The sequence below is a fragment of the Hyperoodon ampullatus genome (genome assembly GCF_949752795.1).
Source record: "Hyperoodon ampullatus genome assembly, chromosome: X".
Lineage (NCBI taxonomy): Eukaryota > Metazoa > Chordata > Mammalia > Artiodactyla > Ziphiidae > Hyperoodon > Hyperoodon ampullatus.
In genome coordinates, this window is record NC_136913.1 from 95,796,917 (window position 1) to 95,810,533 (window position 13,617).

Consider the following 13,617-nt stretch of genomic DNA (forward strand, 5'->3'; position numbering starts at 1 on the left):
GAACTGAATGAATAAGCATTTTCAGAACTCTAATGGAAAACTGATGAATTCATAAAAGTGCTAAAAAAAGATCAAGATAAAAAAAATTAATTACATGGGACTGAGTGAACTGATGAGGATGATTATAATTTTTGTGACTTTCTGTTTGAATAAAAAAAAAAGAATCCCACAAGGACTCAGAAGCAAAAAAATATACAAATCAATTTTCACTGCAAAGTAAAGGAGCTGTTACAGTGGAGGATTACTGGACTGAATGTCAATATTATGACATAGTATGAGTGTGTTTCATGTTTGGTAATTGCAATCATTGTTGCTTTTGTTGTGGTCATCAACCACAACTGACACTGCTTGGTGTCAGTTTATTTATCTCTTGTAAAAATAAAATACAGTGTGTGTGAAAAAAAATAAAATGAAATGAAAAAAATCTTTATTCAGTATTATAAAGAACTCATAATTAACTACTAAGAAGCCATAAACAGTTCAATTGTTATTTTTTAAAAATTTATTTATTTATTTATTTATTTTATACAGCAGGTCCTTATTAGTCATCAATTTTATACACATCAGTGTATACATGTCAATCACAATCACCCAATTCATCACACACACACACACACCCCACCGCTTTCCCCTCTTGGTGTCCATACGTTTGTTCTCTACATCTGTGTCTCAATTTCTGCCCTGCAAACTGGTTCATCTGTACCATTTTTCTAGGTTCCACATATGTGTTAATATACGATATTTGTTTTTCTCTTTCTGACTTACTTCACTCTGTATGACAGTCTCTAGATCCATCCACCTCTCTACAAATGACCCAATTTCGTTCCTTTTTATGGCTGAGTAATATTCCATTGTATATATGTACCACATCTTCTTTACCCATTCATCTGTCAATGGGCATTTAGGTGGCTTTCATGACCTGGCTATTGTAAATAGTGCTGCAATGAACATTGGGGTGCATGTGTCTTTCTGAATCATGGTTTTCTCTGGGTATATGCCCAGTAGTGGGATTGCTGGATCATATGCTAATTCTATTTTTAGTTTTATAAGGAACTCCATACTGTTCTCCATAGTGGCTGTATCAATTTACATTCCCAGCAACAGTGCAAGAGGGTTCCCTTTTCTCCACACATTCTCCAGCATTTGTTGTTTGTAGATTTTCTGATGATGCCCATTCTAACTGGTGTGAGGTGATACCTCATTGTAGTTTTGATTTGCATTTCTCTAATAATTAGTGATGTGAGCAGCTTTCCATGTGCTTCTTGGCCATCTGTATGTCTTCTTTGGAGAAATGTCTATTTAGGTCTTCTGCTCATTTTTGGATTGGATTGTTTGTTTTTTCAATATTGAGCTGCATGAGCAGTTTATATATTTTGGAGATTAATCCTTTGTCCATTGATTCGTTGGCAAATATTTTCTCCCATTCTGAGGGTTGTCTTTTCGTCTTGTTTATGCCTTCTTTTGCTGTGCAAAAGCTTTGAAGTTTCGTTAGGTCCCATTTGTTTGTTTGTTTTTATTTCCATTACTCTAGGAGGTGGATCAAAAAAAGATCTTGCTGTGATTTATGTCAAAGAGTGTTCTTCCTATGTTTTTCTCTAAGAGTTTTATAGTGCCCAGTCTTATATTTAGGTTTCTAATCCATTTTGAGTTTATTTTTGTGTATGGGGTTAGGGAGTGTTCTAATTTCATTCTTTTACATGTAGCTGTCCAGTTTTCCCAGCACCACTTATTGAAGAGCCTGTCTTTTCTCCATTGTATATCCTTGTCTCCTTTGTCATAGATTAGTTGACCATAGGTGCATGGGTTTATCTCTGGACTTTCTATCTTGTTCCATTGATCTATATTTCTGGTTTTGTGCCAGTACCATATTGTCTTGATGACTGTAGCTTTGTAGTATAGTCTGAAGTCAGGGAGTCTGATTCCTCCAGCTCCGTTTTTCTCCCTCAAGACTGCTTTTGCTATTTGGGGTCTTTTGTGTCTCCACATAAATTTTAAGAATTTTTGTTCTAGTTCCATAAAAAATGCAATTGGTAATTTGATAGGGATTGCATTGAATCTGTAGATTGCTTTAGGTAGTAGAGTCATTTTCACAATATTGATTCTTCCAATCCAAGAACATGGTATATCTCTCCATCTGTTGGTATCATCTTTAATTTCTTTCATCAGTGTCTTATAGTTTTCTGCATAAAGGTCTTTTGTCTCCCGAGGTAGGTTTATTCCTAGGTCTTTTATTCTTTTTGTTGCAGTGGTAAATGGGAGTGTTTCCTTAATTTGTCTTTCAGATTTTTCATCATTAGTGTATAGGAATGCAAGAGATTTCTGTGCATTAATTTTGTTTCCTGCAACTTTACCAAATTCATTGATTAGCTCTAGTAGTTTTCTGGTGGCATCTTTAGGATTCTCTGTGTATAGTATCATGTCATCTGCAAACAGTGACAGTTTTACTTCTTCTTTTCCAATTTGTATTCCTTTTATTTATTTTTCTTCTCTGATTGCCATGGCTAGGACTTCCAAAACTATGTTGAATAATAGTGGTGAGAGTGGACATCCCTGTCTTGTTCCTGATCTTAGAGGAAATTCTTTCAGTTTTTCACCATTGAGAATGATGTTTGCTGTGAGTTTGTTATATATGGCCTTTATTATGTTGAGGTAGGTTCCCTCTATGCCCACTTTCTGGAGAGTTTTTTTATCACAAATGGGTGTTGAATTTTGTCAAAAGCTTTTTCTGCATCTATTGAGATGATCATATGGTTTTTATACTTCAATTTGTTAATATGGTGTATCACATTGATTGATATACATATATTGAAGAATCCTTGCATCCCTGGGATAAATCCCACTTGAGCATGGTGTATGATCCTTTTAATGTGTTGTTGCATTCTGTTTGCTAGTATTTTGTTGAGGATTTTTGCATCAATATTCATCAGTGATATTGGTCTGTACTTTTCTTTTTTTGTAGTATCTTTGTCTGGTTTTGGTATCAGGGTGATGGTGGCCTCATAGAATGAGTTTGGGAGTATTCCTTCCTCTGCAATTTTTTGGAAGAGTTTGAGAAGGATGGGTGTGAGCTCTTCTCTAAATGTTTGATAGAATTTATCTGTGAAGCCATCTGATCCTGGACTTTAGTTTGTTGGAAGATTTCTAATCACAGTTTCAATTTCATTACTTGTGATTGGTCTGTTCATATTTTCTGTTTCTTCCCTATTCAGTCTTGGGAGGTTATACCTTTCTAAGAATTTGTCCATTTCTTCCAGGTTGTCTATTTATTGGCCTAGAGTTGCTTGTAATACTCTCTTAGGATGCTTTGTATTTCTGTGGTGTCTGTTGTAACTTCTCCTTTTTTCATTTCTAATTTTATACTAAGAAGCCATAAACAACTCAGTTTTTAAAAAATGGGCAAATGGGCCTGGCTTCCTGCCCAGGCACAGAGCCAGGCCGTGGGGAATGTCCCGGGGCAAGTTCGCAGAGACGCCCGCTGTACTCCGCTGGGCTCCACTGCTCCCTTTATGGCCTGAGGCTCGCCGTGTTCCAAAATGGCCGAGGAGTCCGACAAAGCCATGAAGTACTACACTGTGGAAGAGGTCCAGAAGCACAACCACAGCAAGAGCACCTGGGTGATCCTGCATTACAAGGTGTACAATCTGACCAAATTTTTGGGGGAGCACCCTGGTGGAGAAGAAGTCTTAAGGGAACAAGTTGGAGGTGATGCTACTGAAAACTTTGAGGATGTCGGGCACTCTACAGATGCTCGAGAATTGTCCAAAACGTTTATCATTGGGGAGCTGCATCCGGATGACAGGTCAAAGATAACCAAGCCTTCAGAAACTCTTATCACTACTATTGGTTTTAATTCTAGCTGGTGGACCAACTGGGTGATCCCAGCCATCTCAGCACTGGTTGTAGCCCTGATGTATCACTTCTACACATTGGAACACTAAACACGTTATCAGAAGCCAATGGAAGTTAACGGTGGCTTCTTTCTCCCAGGACCAAAGCAGTCTTTTCTTCCATTGGCTTCTGATATGTAATTGTCTGTGATGTTTGGAATCTGATTATTTGGCGGTCATTTAATGTGCTAATCTTTCAGATCCAAGTTGTCTGTCTGATGTGAGCAGGGGCATCCTTGGATCTCTTCTTGTGCTGCTTCATCTAACTGAATAATCAGGTATTGCATGTTTCCAGTGTAGTTTTTTTTCAAGGAAATTAAGGAAGGCCCAGAAACAATAGCTTAAAATTTTCTAATAATTGTTCTACTTGAACTATCATATAGACGATAAAAAGAGAAAGTGCCCTGCAAGACCTAGAAAAGATACTCCATATTTTCTTTGATTAAAAACACAAGCAACATCAACAAAAGCCTGTGAACCATGAGAGAACATTACCACTGCCCCTTCTCTCAGCTTAAACATGTCATTCCAAAGAGATTCTCAGTTATACAGCTTCTCAGGTTTTACAGACTCCTCCTTCAGAGGTGAAAACTGTTTATGTGCTCCTAGAAAGAAATGTTGATTCCCTAATTTGTAAAAACACACATTCGAAAGAGATTGTGGGACATTTGGAATCTGATTTTTGAAGAAATTTAGCTCTGGTGATGGGCCATGAAGAACTCTGTTGTGGACTGATTCAGTCATCCGGTCTTTGTTTATTATTCTTTGTGCAGTGCTTTTTCTTTAAATGTCGAAACTTGAGAGATGAATTTATAGACTCGAAGTACTTTGTAGTTAGCGATGATTGTCCATTGGCCTGCTAGCCGACTGACGAGCCATGGAGTTCTTCAGAAATAACTAAACACATTGGAAAGGAATTTGTTTAAATTACAGAGCATAGATTTTTATAATCAGTGACATGCATCACCCTCTGCCTTTTTTGTCACTGGAAGTTAGAGCCAATGTAGGAGGGCAGTGGGGCAGCTGTCTCTATCACATGGGAAAATACCTTGCAGAGGAATCCTTTGTTTAGATTTTAATAAACATAAGCCTGGAACAACAACAACAAAAAGTGGGCAAATGACTTGAACAGACACTTCATCAAAGAATATATATGAATGGCTAATTGGCCAATAAGTACATGAAAAGGTATCTAAAATAATTAGTTACTAGGGAAATGTTAATTAAAATAACAGTGAGATACTAAATCCCAGCCACTAGAATGGATAAAATAAAAATTAAAAAAATTTTGTCAGTCGACAAAAACACATGTAGGTGAGGTTGTAGAGCAACCGGAATTCTCTTACATTACAGGTGCATATTAAAGCAGCACAGCCAGTTTTAAAAATAGTTTGGCAGTTTCTGTTGAAGTTAAGCATACACCTAGTTGTGATTCAGCAATTCCATTTGGAGGTATTTACACAACAGAAATGAAAACATATGTCCACACAAAGACTTGCATACAAATGCTCATAGCAGCTTTATTTGTAATAGCTAAAAGTTGGAAGCAATCTAAATGTCCATAAACTACTGAATAGATAAACTGTGGCATAGCCATAAATGGAATACTACTTGGTAATAAAAAGGAATAAATTTCTGATACTGTCAGTAACATGTGAATTTCAAAAGCAGTAAGCTGAATAAAAGAAACCAGACACAAAAGAATACATATTGTACGCTTCCATATATATCATATTTTAGATCAGCCAAAAGTAATCTATGATATATAAATAATGTTAGTAGTTGCTTTATTTTTTTAATATTCTCCAATTATCTTTTTTAAAAATAAATAATTAATTTTGTGGCTGTGTTGAGTCTTCGTTGCTGTGCGCAGGTTTTCTCTAGTTGTGGCGAGCGGGGGCTGCTCTTCGTTGCAGTGCACGGGCTTCTCATTGCGGTGGCCTCTCTTGTTGTGGAGCATGGGCTCGAGGCATGTGGGCTCAGTAGTTGTGGCACGTGAGCTCAGTAGTTGTGGCTTGTAGGCTCAGTAGTTGTGGCTCACGGGATTAGTTGCTCTGTGGCATGTGGGATCTTTCCGGACCAGGGATTGAACCCATGTCCCCTGCATTGGCAGACGGATTCTTAACCACTGTGCCACCAGGGAAGTCCCAAGCGGTTGCTTTAGACTTGAGGGAAGTGGACTACAAAGGAACATGAGGGAACTTTCTGGTGTGATGGAAATGTTCTATATCTTGATTGGAGAGACTGTTAACATGAATATATACATCTGTCAAACCACACATTTAAATGGGTGCATTTTATTGCATGTACTTTATACCTCAATAAAGTTAATTTATAAAATATATTATTGAACACCAAACCTCAGTAGATACATACAGCAATAGACTAGATATCACTGAAGGGAGAATTACTGAATTGAATGAAAGATTTCATTCAATGAGGTCTCTCAATGAGGAAATTACCGAGAATGCAGGATAGAGAGCTAAAGAGAGAGAAAACATGAGAGAGATATGAAGGATAGAATGAGAAGTTACAACATTTATCAAATAGGAGTTCAAGGAAGAGAAAATAGGGATAATGAAGAGGCATAATTTTATTTTATTTTATTATTTTTTAATTGAACTGTAGTCGACTTACAATGTTGTGTTAGTTTCAGGTGTACAGCAAAGTGATTCATATATATATATATATATATATATATATATATATATATATATATATATACTTTTCCAGATTTTTTTCCATTATAGGTTATTACAAGATATTGAATATAGTTCCCTGTGCTATACAATAGGTCCTTGTTATTTATCTATTTTATATACAGTAGTATCTGTTAATCCCAAACAAGGAGGCATGATTTAATGGTTGACAATTTTCCAGAATTGAACATAGACACGAGTGAAAATGTCCACTGAAATTCAAACAGGAAAAATAAAAGTGAATCCATTCTCAGCCAAATAGGAAACTTGAAAACATCGGAGTTGGCTCTGGCAACCCTTCAGGATCTTAGGGCCTTGTTGTTCTTGTCTAGGTTGCCTTTCTCACTACCTGAATCTTCTTTTTACACTTCCTTCCTCAGACAAATTGATGAGCTTGAAGGGGAAATCTGAAAAGCATGGTCTCTGAGCTCCCAGGTCTTCTTTTTCCTCTTAATCTCGTCATTCAGAGATCTGGTGGACGTCAGTGTTCCTGGCTCTCTCATGGGGTTAGTATTTTCATTTTACTTCTACCTGTGAAAGGGAGATCTTGGCTTTGTTAAGAGAATTTCAGCACAGAAATAGGGAAGACTAGTTAGTTTGGGCAAAAGGGCCTTCCTGGAACACTGAAATAACATTCCATAAATGGCCACCTGTTCTACATAAGTACAAGATTGGCTGCTGGACTGGTGTGAATCCCTTCTTCCCTACCACACAGTAGCTTAAGGCTGTACTAGAGGAAGTGTGGCCAGTCACAAAGCCATGTCCAGTGAATTCTCTAAGATGTTTTATTTTGATTCTATCTGATCAGCACTATATGGCTGTAGCAATGGTAGTCTCTCCATGATCTAGGACTTGTAGTCAGCTCCAAGCTCTCCTTCTAGCATAAATCCATAGCCTGAAAGTCCAGGAAAAGGAGGTGCAATTTAAAGGAGCTGGTCTTTCTTCTGGTGAGTAGCTCTTGGCTGGGTAGAGGAGGAGGTTGAAAATTTGGCAGGCTAATTTTTTAAGGTTTTAAAATAACTGTGGATTTCAATTATCCAGGCTCTTTATGTAGACTTCTCCATGTCTTCATTGGCAGGCCAGGCAGTAGCTGCTGCTTTATTTATTTTAAAACCTATTATAACTTGTTCTTGATCTAAAGGAGAAAGAAAATTTTCACATATTCACATCATTAGAAGTGTAACTTTTTTCCCCCAGCAAAACATGAGATTGGCATGTCAGGAATGCAGATGTTTGTCTATATCTGTGGATTCCAGCCTTTCTCACAGTCCCCTTGCTAATTGTTTTGCCAGGCGGCTTTTGGCTTTTACAAAGCAAACCTGACCTGTGTGTCACTGCCCTTTTTAACAAAACTCAATCTCAAAGAATAAAATAAAGAAGGTACCCTTAAAGGATGTGTGGAAGGAAATAAGAAAAAAGCCTCAATCAATAGAAATTGAATAAGAGGTTGGAACCTTGGGGTAAAATTACATGTAACTAATTGGAATTCTTTTCTTTCCATGAGATAATAAAATTAGGCACCTTAATAACTATTCCTTGGGATTAAATGAATGGCCTGAGGATACTGAGGCGAGATGAGGGGGCTAGTCTGTAGTGACTAGGGGACGCAAGTCTATTGCTCCAGCTACAGACAAAATGTGTGACTACTTTCTGAATAACCATATAGTTTACTGGTAGTTTAACAAAACTGATGGACCAGTTTTAATCAGAGTGATACAATTATTTGAGTCTGTGTGGAAAGACTGCAAATATCTAGATGAAAAACAGGAATAACTTGAATCAATCATTCATATGTTTTATGCTTCCACAGTATCAAGCACAAGGAACGGGCAAACAGTTGAATAATTTATTCAATTTTAGCTTTTTTACCTGGATGCTTCTGCAAATACTTTAAGTTATTTAAGGGTAGTTACCATGCCTGATACTCCCTTTTCCTCCCACATAGCATCTACCACAGAACAGCCTGAAATAACTGCTTGATTAAATGGTTGATAGGATATCTGTGAGTCTGTATGAAGAACTTAAATTTATATCAGTCTGTGGAGCTATCTGTGGCAAAGATGTCTAAATGATTCCCAAAGCTTCCTGCTCCCATTCCATGCTGTAGAGTTGCTGTTGGATAGTGGCTATCCAGCCAAGAACTGCATTTCCAGCCTCTGTCACATCTAGAGGGACCATGTGACTGGGGACTGCATTTCCCAGCCCCATCTCACAGCTAGATGAGGACATCTCACATTTAATTGAATGTTGGAGGAATTGATTTGTGTCATTTTTAAGCCAAAGTAGTTAAAAAGCAGTGACTTTAGTCCATCTCCCTATCTACCAGCTGAATGGAGAGAACTCTCAGGGCCCTGGGGAGGGCAGAAGGATGAGATGGAAGGATCTGGGTCTTCAGTGTCCACGTGAGCCCTCCACAATTACTGTGTTATGTCATTGAGAATTTGGAGTTTATGTATTAGAATAGCTAGCAATTTCTTAATTAATACACTGTGAATTTTAGTATCTAAGCTCTACAATGATCTCTTGGCAGTAACTTCTACTGAGACTGCATGGTATCAGCAGAAAGAGGTAACAGGACATTCTTTTTTATTTTTTTTGCGGTACGCGGGCCTCTCACCGTTGTGGCCTCTCCCATTGTGGAGCACAGGCTCCGGACGTGCAGGCTCAGTGGCCATAGCTCACGGGCCCAGCCGCTCCGCGGCACGTGGGATCTTCCCGGACCGGGACACGAACCCATGTCCCCGGCATCGGCAGGCGGACTCGCAACCACTGCGCCACCAGAAAAACCCAGGACATTCTTGTAGGTCGCCATTGCAACAGCGCTGTCACAACGGAACTGTGTGGGATATCTTCTATTTGCCCTTTCTAAATCCCCTCTTCGCCCTTTTCTTCCTTGCTCTCTGCCCTCTGAAATCTGAACTGTATGATTACATCAAGCATTTCTCTTGCCCTCTGGCATCTGGCTGAGTTTGGCTAATAGGAAACTCCCACAGGAGGTCAGAGGGAAGGAGGAGAGGGAGATCAGAGTATTGATTCCCTTGGCTCTCTCACTGTGAGGTTTCCTAGGGATGGCTGTGTCCCTCAGCCAAGGTCACTGCTCCTCTCAAGGCAGCCTTCTCCACACCACCTTCCCCTCTGCCTTCCAGCAACCATCCTTTACCTTGTGCCTTCAGGTTTAGGGCTGGTAATAGCTTTGCTGCTACTAGCTCAGAGTTACTGCACTGTCCATGATGAGGCCCCTATATCCCATCCACTTTTATATAAATAGCCCCTTTTATGTGTCAATTATATCTCAGTGAAGCTGGGGGAAAATAGCTCCTTATTCAACATTTCTCAAATTCTCCTGTTTTTGAGTGTGTCATCTGTTTATGTTGAGACCCCCAATGGTACAGGGAAGCAGAATTAGATGTTCACAAGACAATCTCCGTTAGTCAACATGAATGGGGCCCATTGAATCCACCAGTCTCTTCCAATTCTGGGTATGTTCACTTTTAGGAGGGCTTCTCATTTTCCCCTACAACAATAGCCATAGTGGCTAAAGACAGTGAATTTTTACCCTATCAGTGGGATCTGGGTTTGTAGCCTAAAGTAGCTGGCTACAAATTTGATATTTCTTCAAAGTGTTATGCATTTGAATTTTATTTTCTACTAAATTTCTGTGTTTTTTTTGTTTTGTTTTGTTTTGTTTTTTTGCAGGACACAGGCCTCTCACTGCTGCGGCCTCTCCTGTTGCGGAGCACAGGCTCTGGACGCGCAGGCTCAGCGGCCATGGCTCATGGGCCCAGCCGCTCCGCGGCATGTGCGATCTTCCCGGACCGGGGCACGAACCCGTGTCCCCTGCATTGGCAGGCGGACTCTCAACCACTGCGCCACCAGGGAAGCCCTAAATCTCTTTGTTTTAAACAAGTGGAGCATAGTAGTTACGAGTACTTGGCATTGGTGAGACCAGGCTTTAAGTTAACCTTCAAGTTGGGCTGTCTCCACTGATTATTAACTATTACCTTGGACAAGTTACTTAGTCTCTATAAGCCTCAGTTTCCTCATCACTAAAGTGAGGATAATATCATCCACCTCATGTGGTTATTTTGAGGACTAAATGCCTGACTCATATTAAGTGCTCAGTAAATTTTAGCTCCATATAACCATATGTGTCTGAATAAAACTGATGCTCCAAGAAGATGAGCCTTGCTTATCCTCTAACTTCATGAACCCTCTGTATATAATGACACATATCCCAGTTTGAGAAGCACTCATACACTTACATAAAGTCTAAAGTAATGTTTAGGAAAAGCAAAGGGGATACAAGGGCCAATTTGCTGATATTTCATTTCTCAGAAGAAAGAAAAGAAGGAAGGAAGGAGGGAGGAAGGGAGAGAGAGAGAGACAGAGACAGAGACAGAGAGAGAAGTATCGTCTTGAAGAGGCTGTATAGCATAGCAATTAAGAACATAAACTGGGGTCAAAATCCTGACTCTGTTACTTACCAGCAGTGTGACCTTGGACAAGTTGCTTAACCTCTATGAGCCCCAGTTTTTTCACCTGTAAAATGAAGGATAATAATGATATCTGTCTCATAGGATTATTATGAAGATTAAATGCATTAACAAATGTAAAATGCTTACAACAGTGCCTGGGACACAGTAAGAACTATAGAAGTGTTTATTATTTCTTAGGAAAATTCAGAACTTAGTTATACTCCCTTATACAGAATGTTTATTTTGAATGGCATATGGAAGGAGGCACTATATGACTTTCAAGTGCTTAGTGCCATTAAAGATTTGAATCCAGCCTTGTCTTGCTTTGAATTGTTTCTTGTGTTTGGAATATACTCCCCAGTTAACCCCACCTGACTTCCTTCCTCTCTACCTGCCAAAATTATATTCATCATAGCCCACCTCAAACTTTCCCAGGCAGTTAGCTGTTCTTTCTCCTCTGGGCTCTCACAGCACTCGGCTTATCACACTGTATATGTGGATACTTCACCCATTAACCCAAGAGTCCTTCTCTACATCTTTGTAACTCTCAGTGTCTGGCACGTGGTAGGCTGTCAGTAAACATTGTTTGAATTGAAACATGTATTCAGCCTCAGTCTATGCAATGGTCTCATTAATCCTCATCACAACCAAGCAAAATAGGCATTACTATCCCCAATTTATAGCTGAGAACTCCAGACCATAGCAGAAGGAATTTTTGTTGTCAAGACCATAGAATCAAACACTTTTCTCATGCTAAACATCAGAAGATCAATCTTTTTCCCAAATGATAGCAGAAACAAGACAGAGACGTGTGAGCCAATTTCAGAGCCATAGTTTAAGGTTAGAAAATAGGACACCCAGTGAAGTTTCCAGGAGAAATCAGTCCAGGGTCCCGCCCAGCCAGGGTTCAGAGTTATTAAGCCACAATCGAAAACTTAGGCTGAGACCCCAAAGTCAGTAAAAGGGTGAAAGCCAAGTAGAGACTGCCATAGAATCAGTCACCAGAACAGCCCTGAGGACGGTTATCAAATAGATAATGATGAGCAAATTATTCCTGACCAGTCAATCCAGAAGATAGACACAGGTCAATAAAGTGTTGAAGCTCCTCCTCGGGGAAACCAGGACACCAGACATGATATGAGGAGTCAAGACATGTATCAACCAAGAGATTGACATTTGCCTGTTTTTTCTACCTACGTGTTATGGACCATGCCCAATTCTGACTCTAAGCCAATGTGACAAAGTGAAATCACAACTATTAACATAATTTCCACTAATAAACTAGACCACCTTTTCATTAAAAACACTGGTTTGTAATTGATATCAAAGTTGTTAATTATCAACACTAATGCTTGAAAACTGCCTAGCCACTCAAGTTTGTTAGTTTCTTGGCAGGGAGAAGAAGAGGAAGAAGAAGAAGAGAGAAAGGACTTGTGTTTTGGTCTAAGATGCAGGACCCTATGGTAAATTGTTGCTATTATCGTTGAATACTTTTTTATTTAGGTAATTTAAATGTGGAAACAGTACTATTAGTTGAATCTCAGCTAGCAGGTAGAACACATCTAAATTGTTTCTGGTCAATTCAATCAAAACAGTTGACTATTTTTGTAGATATGGTCTTGGTATAAGGAGAGCCATATTTGAAATATGGTTCATAACATATACAAGCATGTCTCTAATTGTGCAAACAAATTTGCAATAGATGGAGTCTCTTTAGACTTAGGCCAAATCTACAGACACATGATTGAGCTGAGTGTATTTGAAAAGGCTCAGTGTTTCTAAATTGTCCCAGCTTATTCAGATGGCCCCATAAACTAACAGAGTAGAATTTCTAGTTCTCTGCCATTGAGGGGTCACGGTCCTGGGTTAATGAATTGGAGTCACCGATTTTCCATCATGTCTGATTCATGAGCTCTGTCTAGATTCTGTTTAAAGCCTTTCTTATTCACCAGGGAGACTGTCTTCTGCTCACACAGCAAAAGAGAGAAAACCTAATGAGAACTAAGTGGAAAATGAAGAGTTCATTCTTCTTCAGATTCATTTTGGCTCCAGAGTGAACACACATGCTCGAGGGTGTCTTTTTGTAAACCTCCCTTCCCCCTCCTCCTAAGTTACTTAGTTGGCTTACCCCATAGTTGTGACTAAGTTGGAACAGTCCTCCTGGGTGTGCCTTTCTCTTTCTGGAGAGAGTTCAGAAGAAGCAAGATCAGATCGTTTTGACCTGGAGCAGACTAAGTTTGGGGTTGGGATAAAAAATCTTTTGTCTTCTAAGTGCCTTTCACCTTTGAGTGTCTGCTAAGATGTCAGAAGACACAGTGTGAAATAGGAGTTTTTATTCCCATGGGGACTATTGTTGGATTCTACAAAATTTGGCTATGTGTCTAGGATCCAGTTGTTATTTGCAGGGCATAGTTGAGAAAAATGTCCCAATAGACTATCTCGAAGCATATATACAAGTTGCTTCACCCGAATAAATCTATTTTGCATTATACGTGTAGTTCGGAGTTGGTTTGCACACTTATTAGTCCCGGAGAGCCCTGGAGGACAAAGTGTAAC

The 13,617-nt window shown here is 39.2% G+C and overlaps 1 protein-coding gene across 1 annotated transcript; it reads left to right on the forward strand.

Annotated features, from left to right (window-relative positions):
* Window positions 1-3,533: 3,533 nt before the first annotated feature.
* Window positions 3,534-3,938, forward strand: LOC307069257 (cytochrome b5-like; the record flags this gene model as incomplete). Its single annotated transcript, XM_079727492.1, has 1 exon — window positions 3,534-3,938. The coding sequence occupies one exon, from the start codon at window positions 3,534-3,536 to the stop codon at window positions 3,936-3,938; it is 405 nt and encodes a 134-aa protein (XP_079583618.1).
* Between the last annotated feature and the right edge of the window lie 9,679 nt (window positions 3,939-13,617).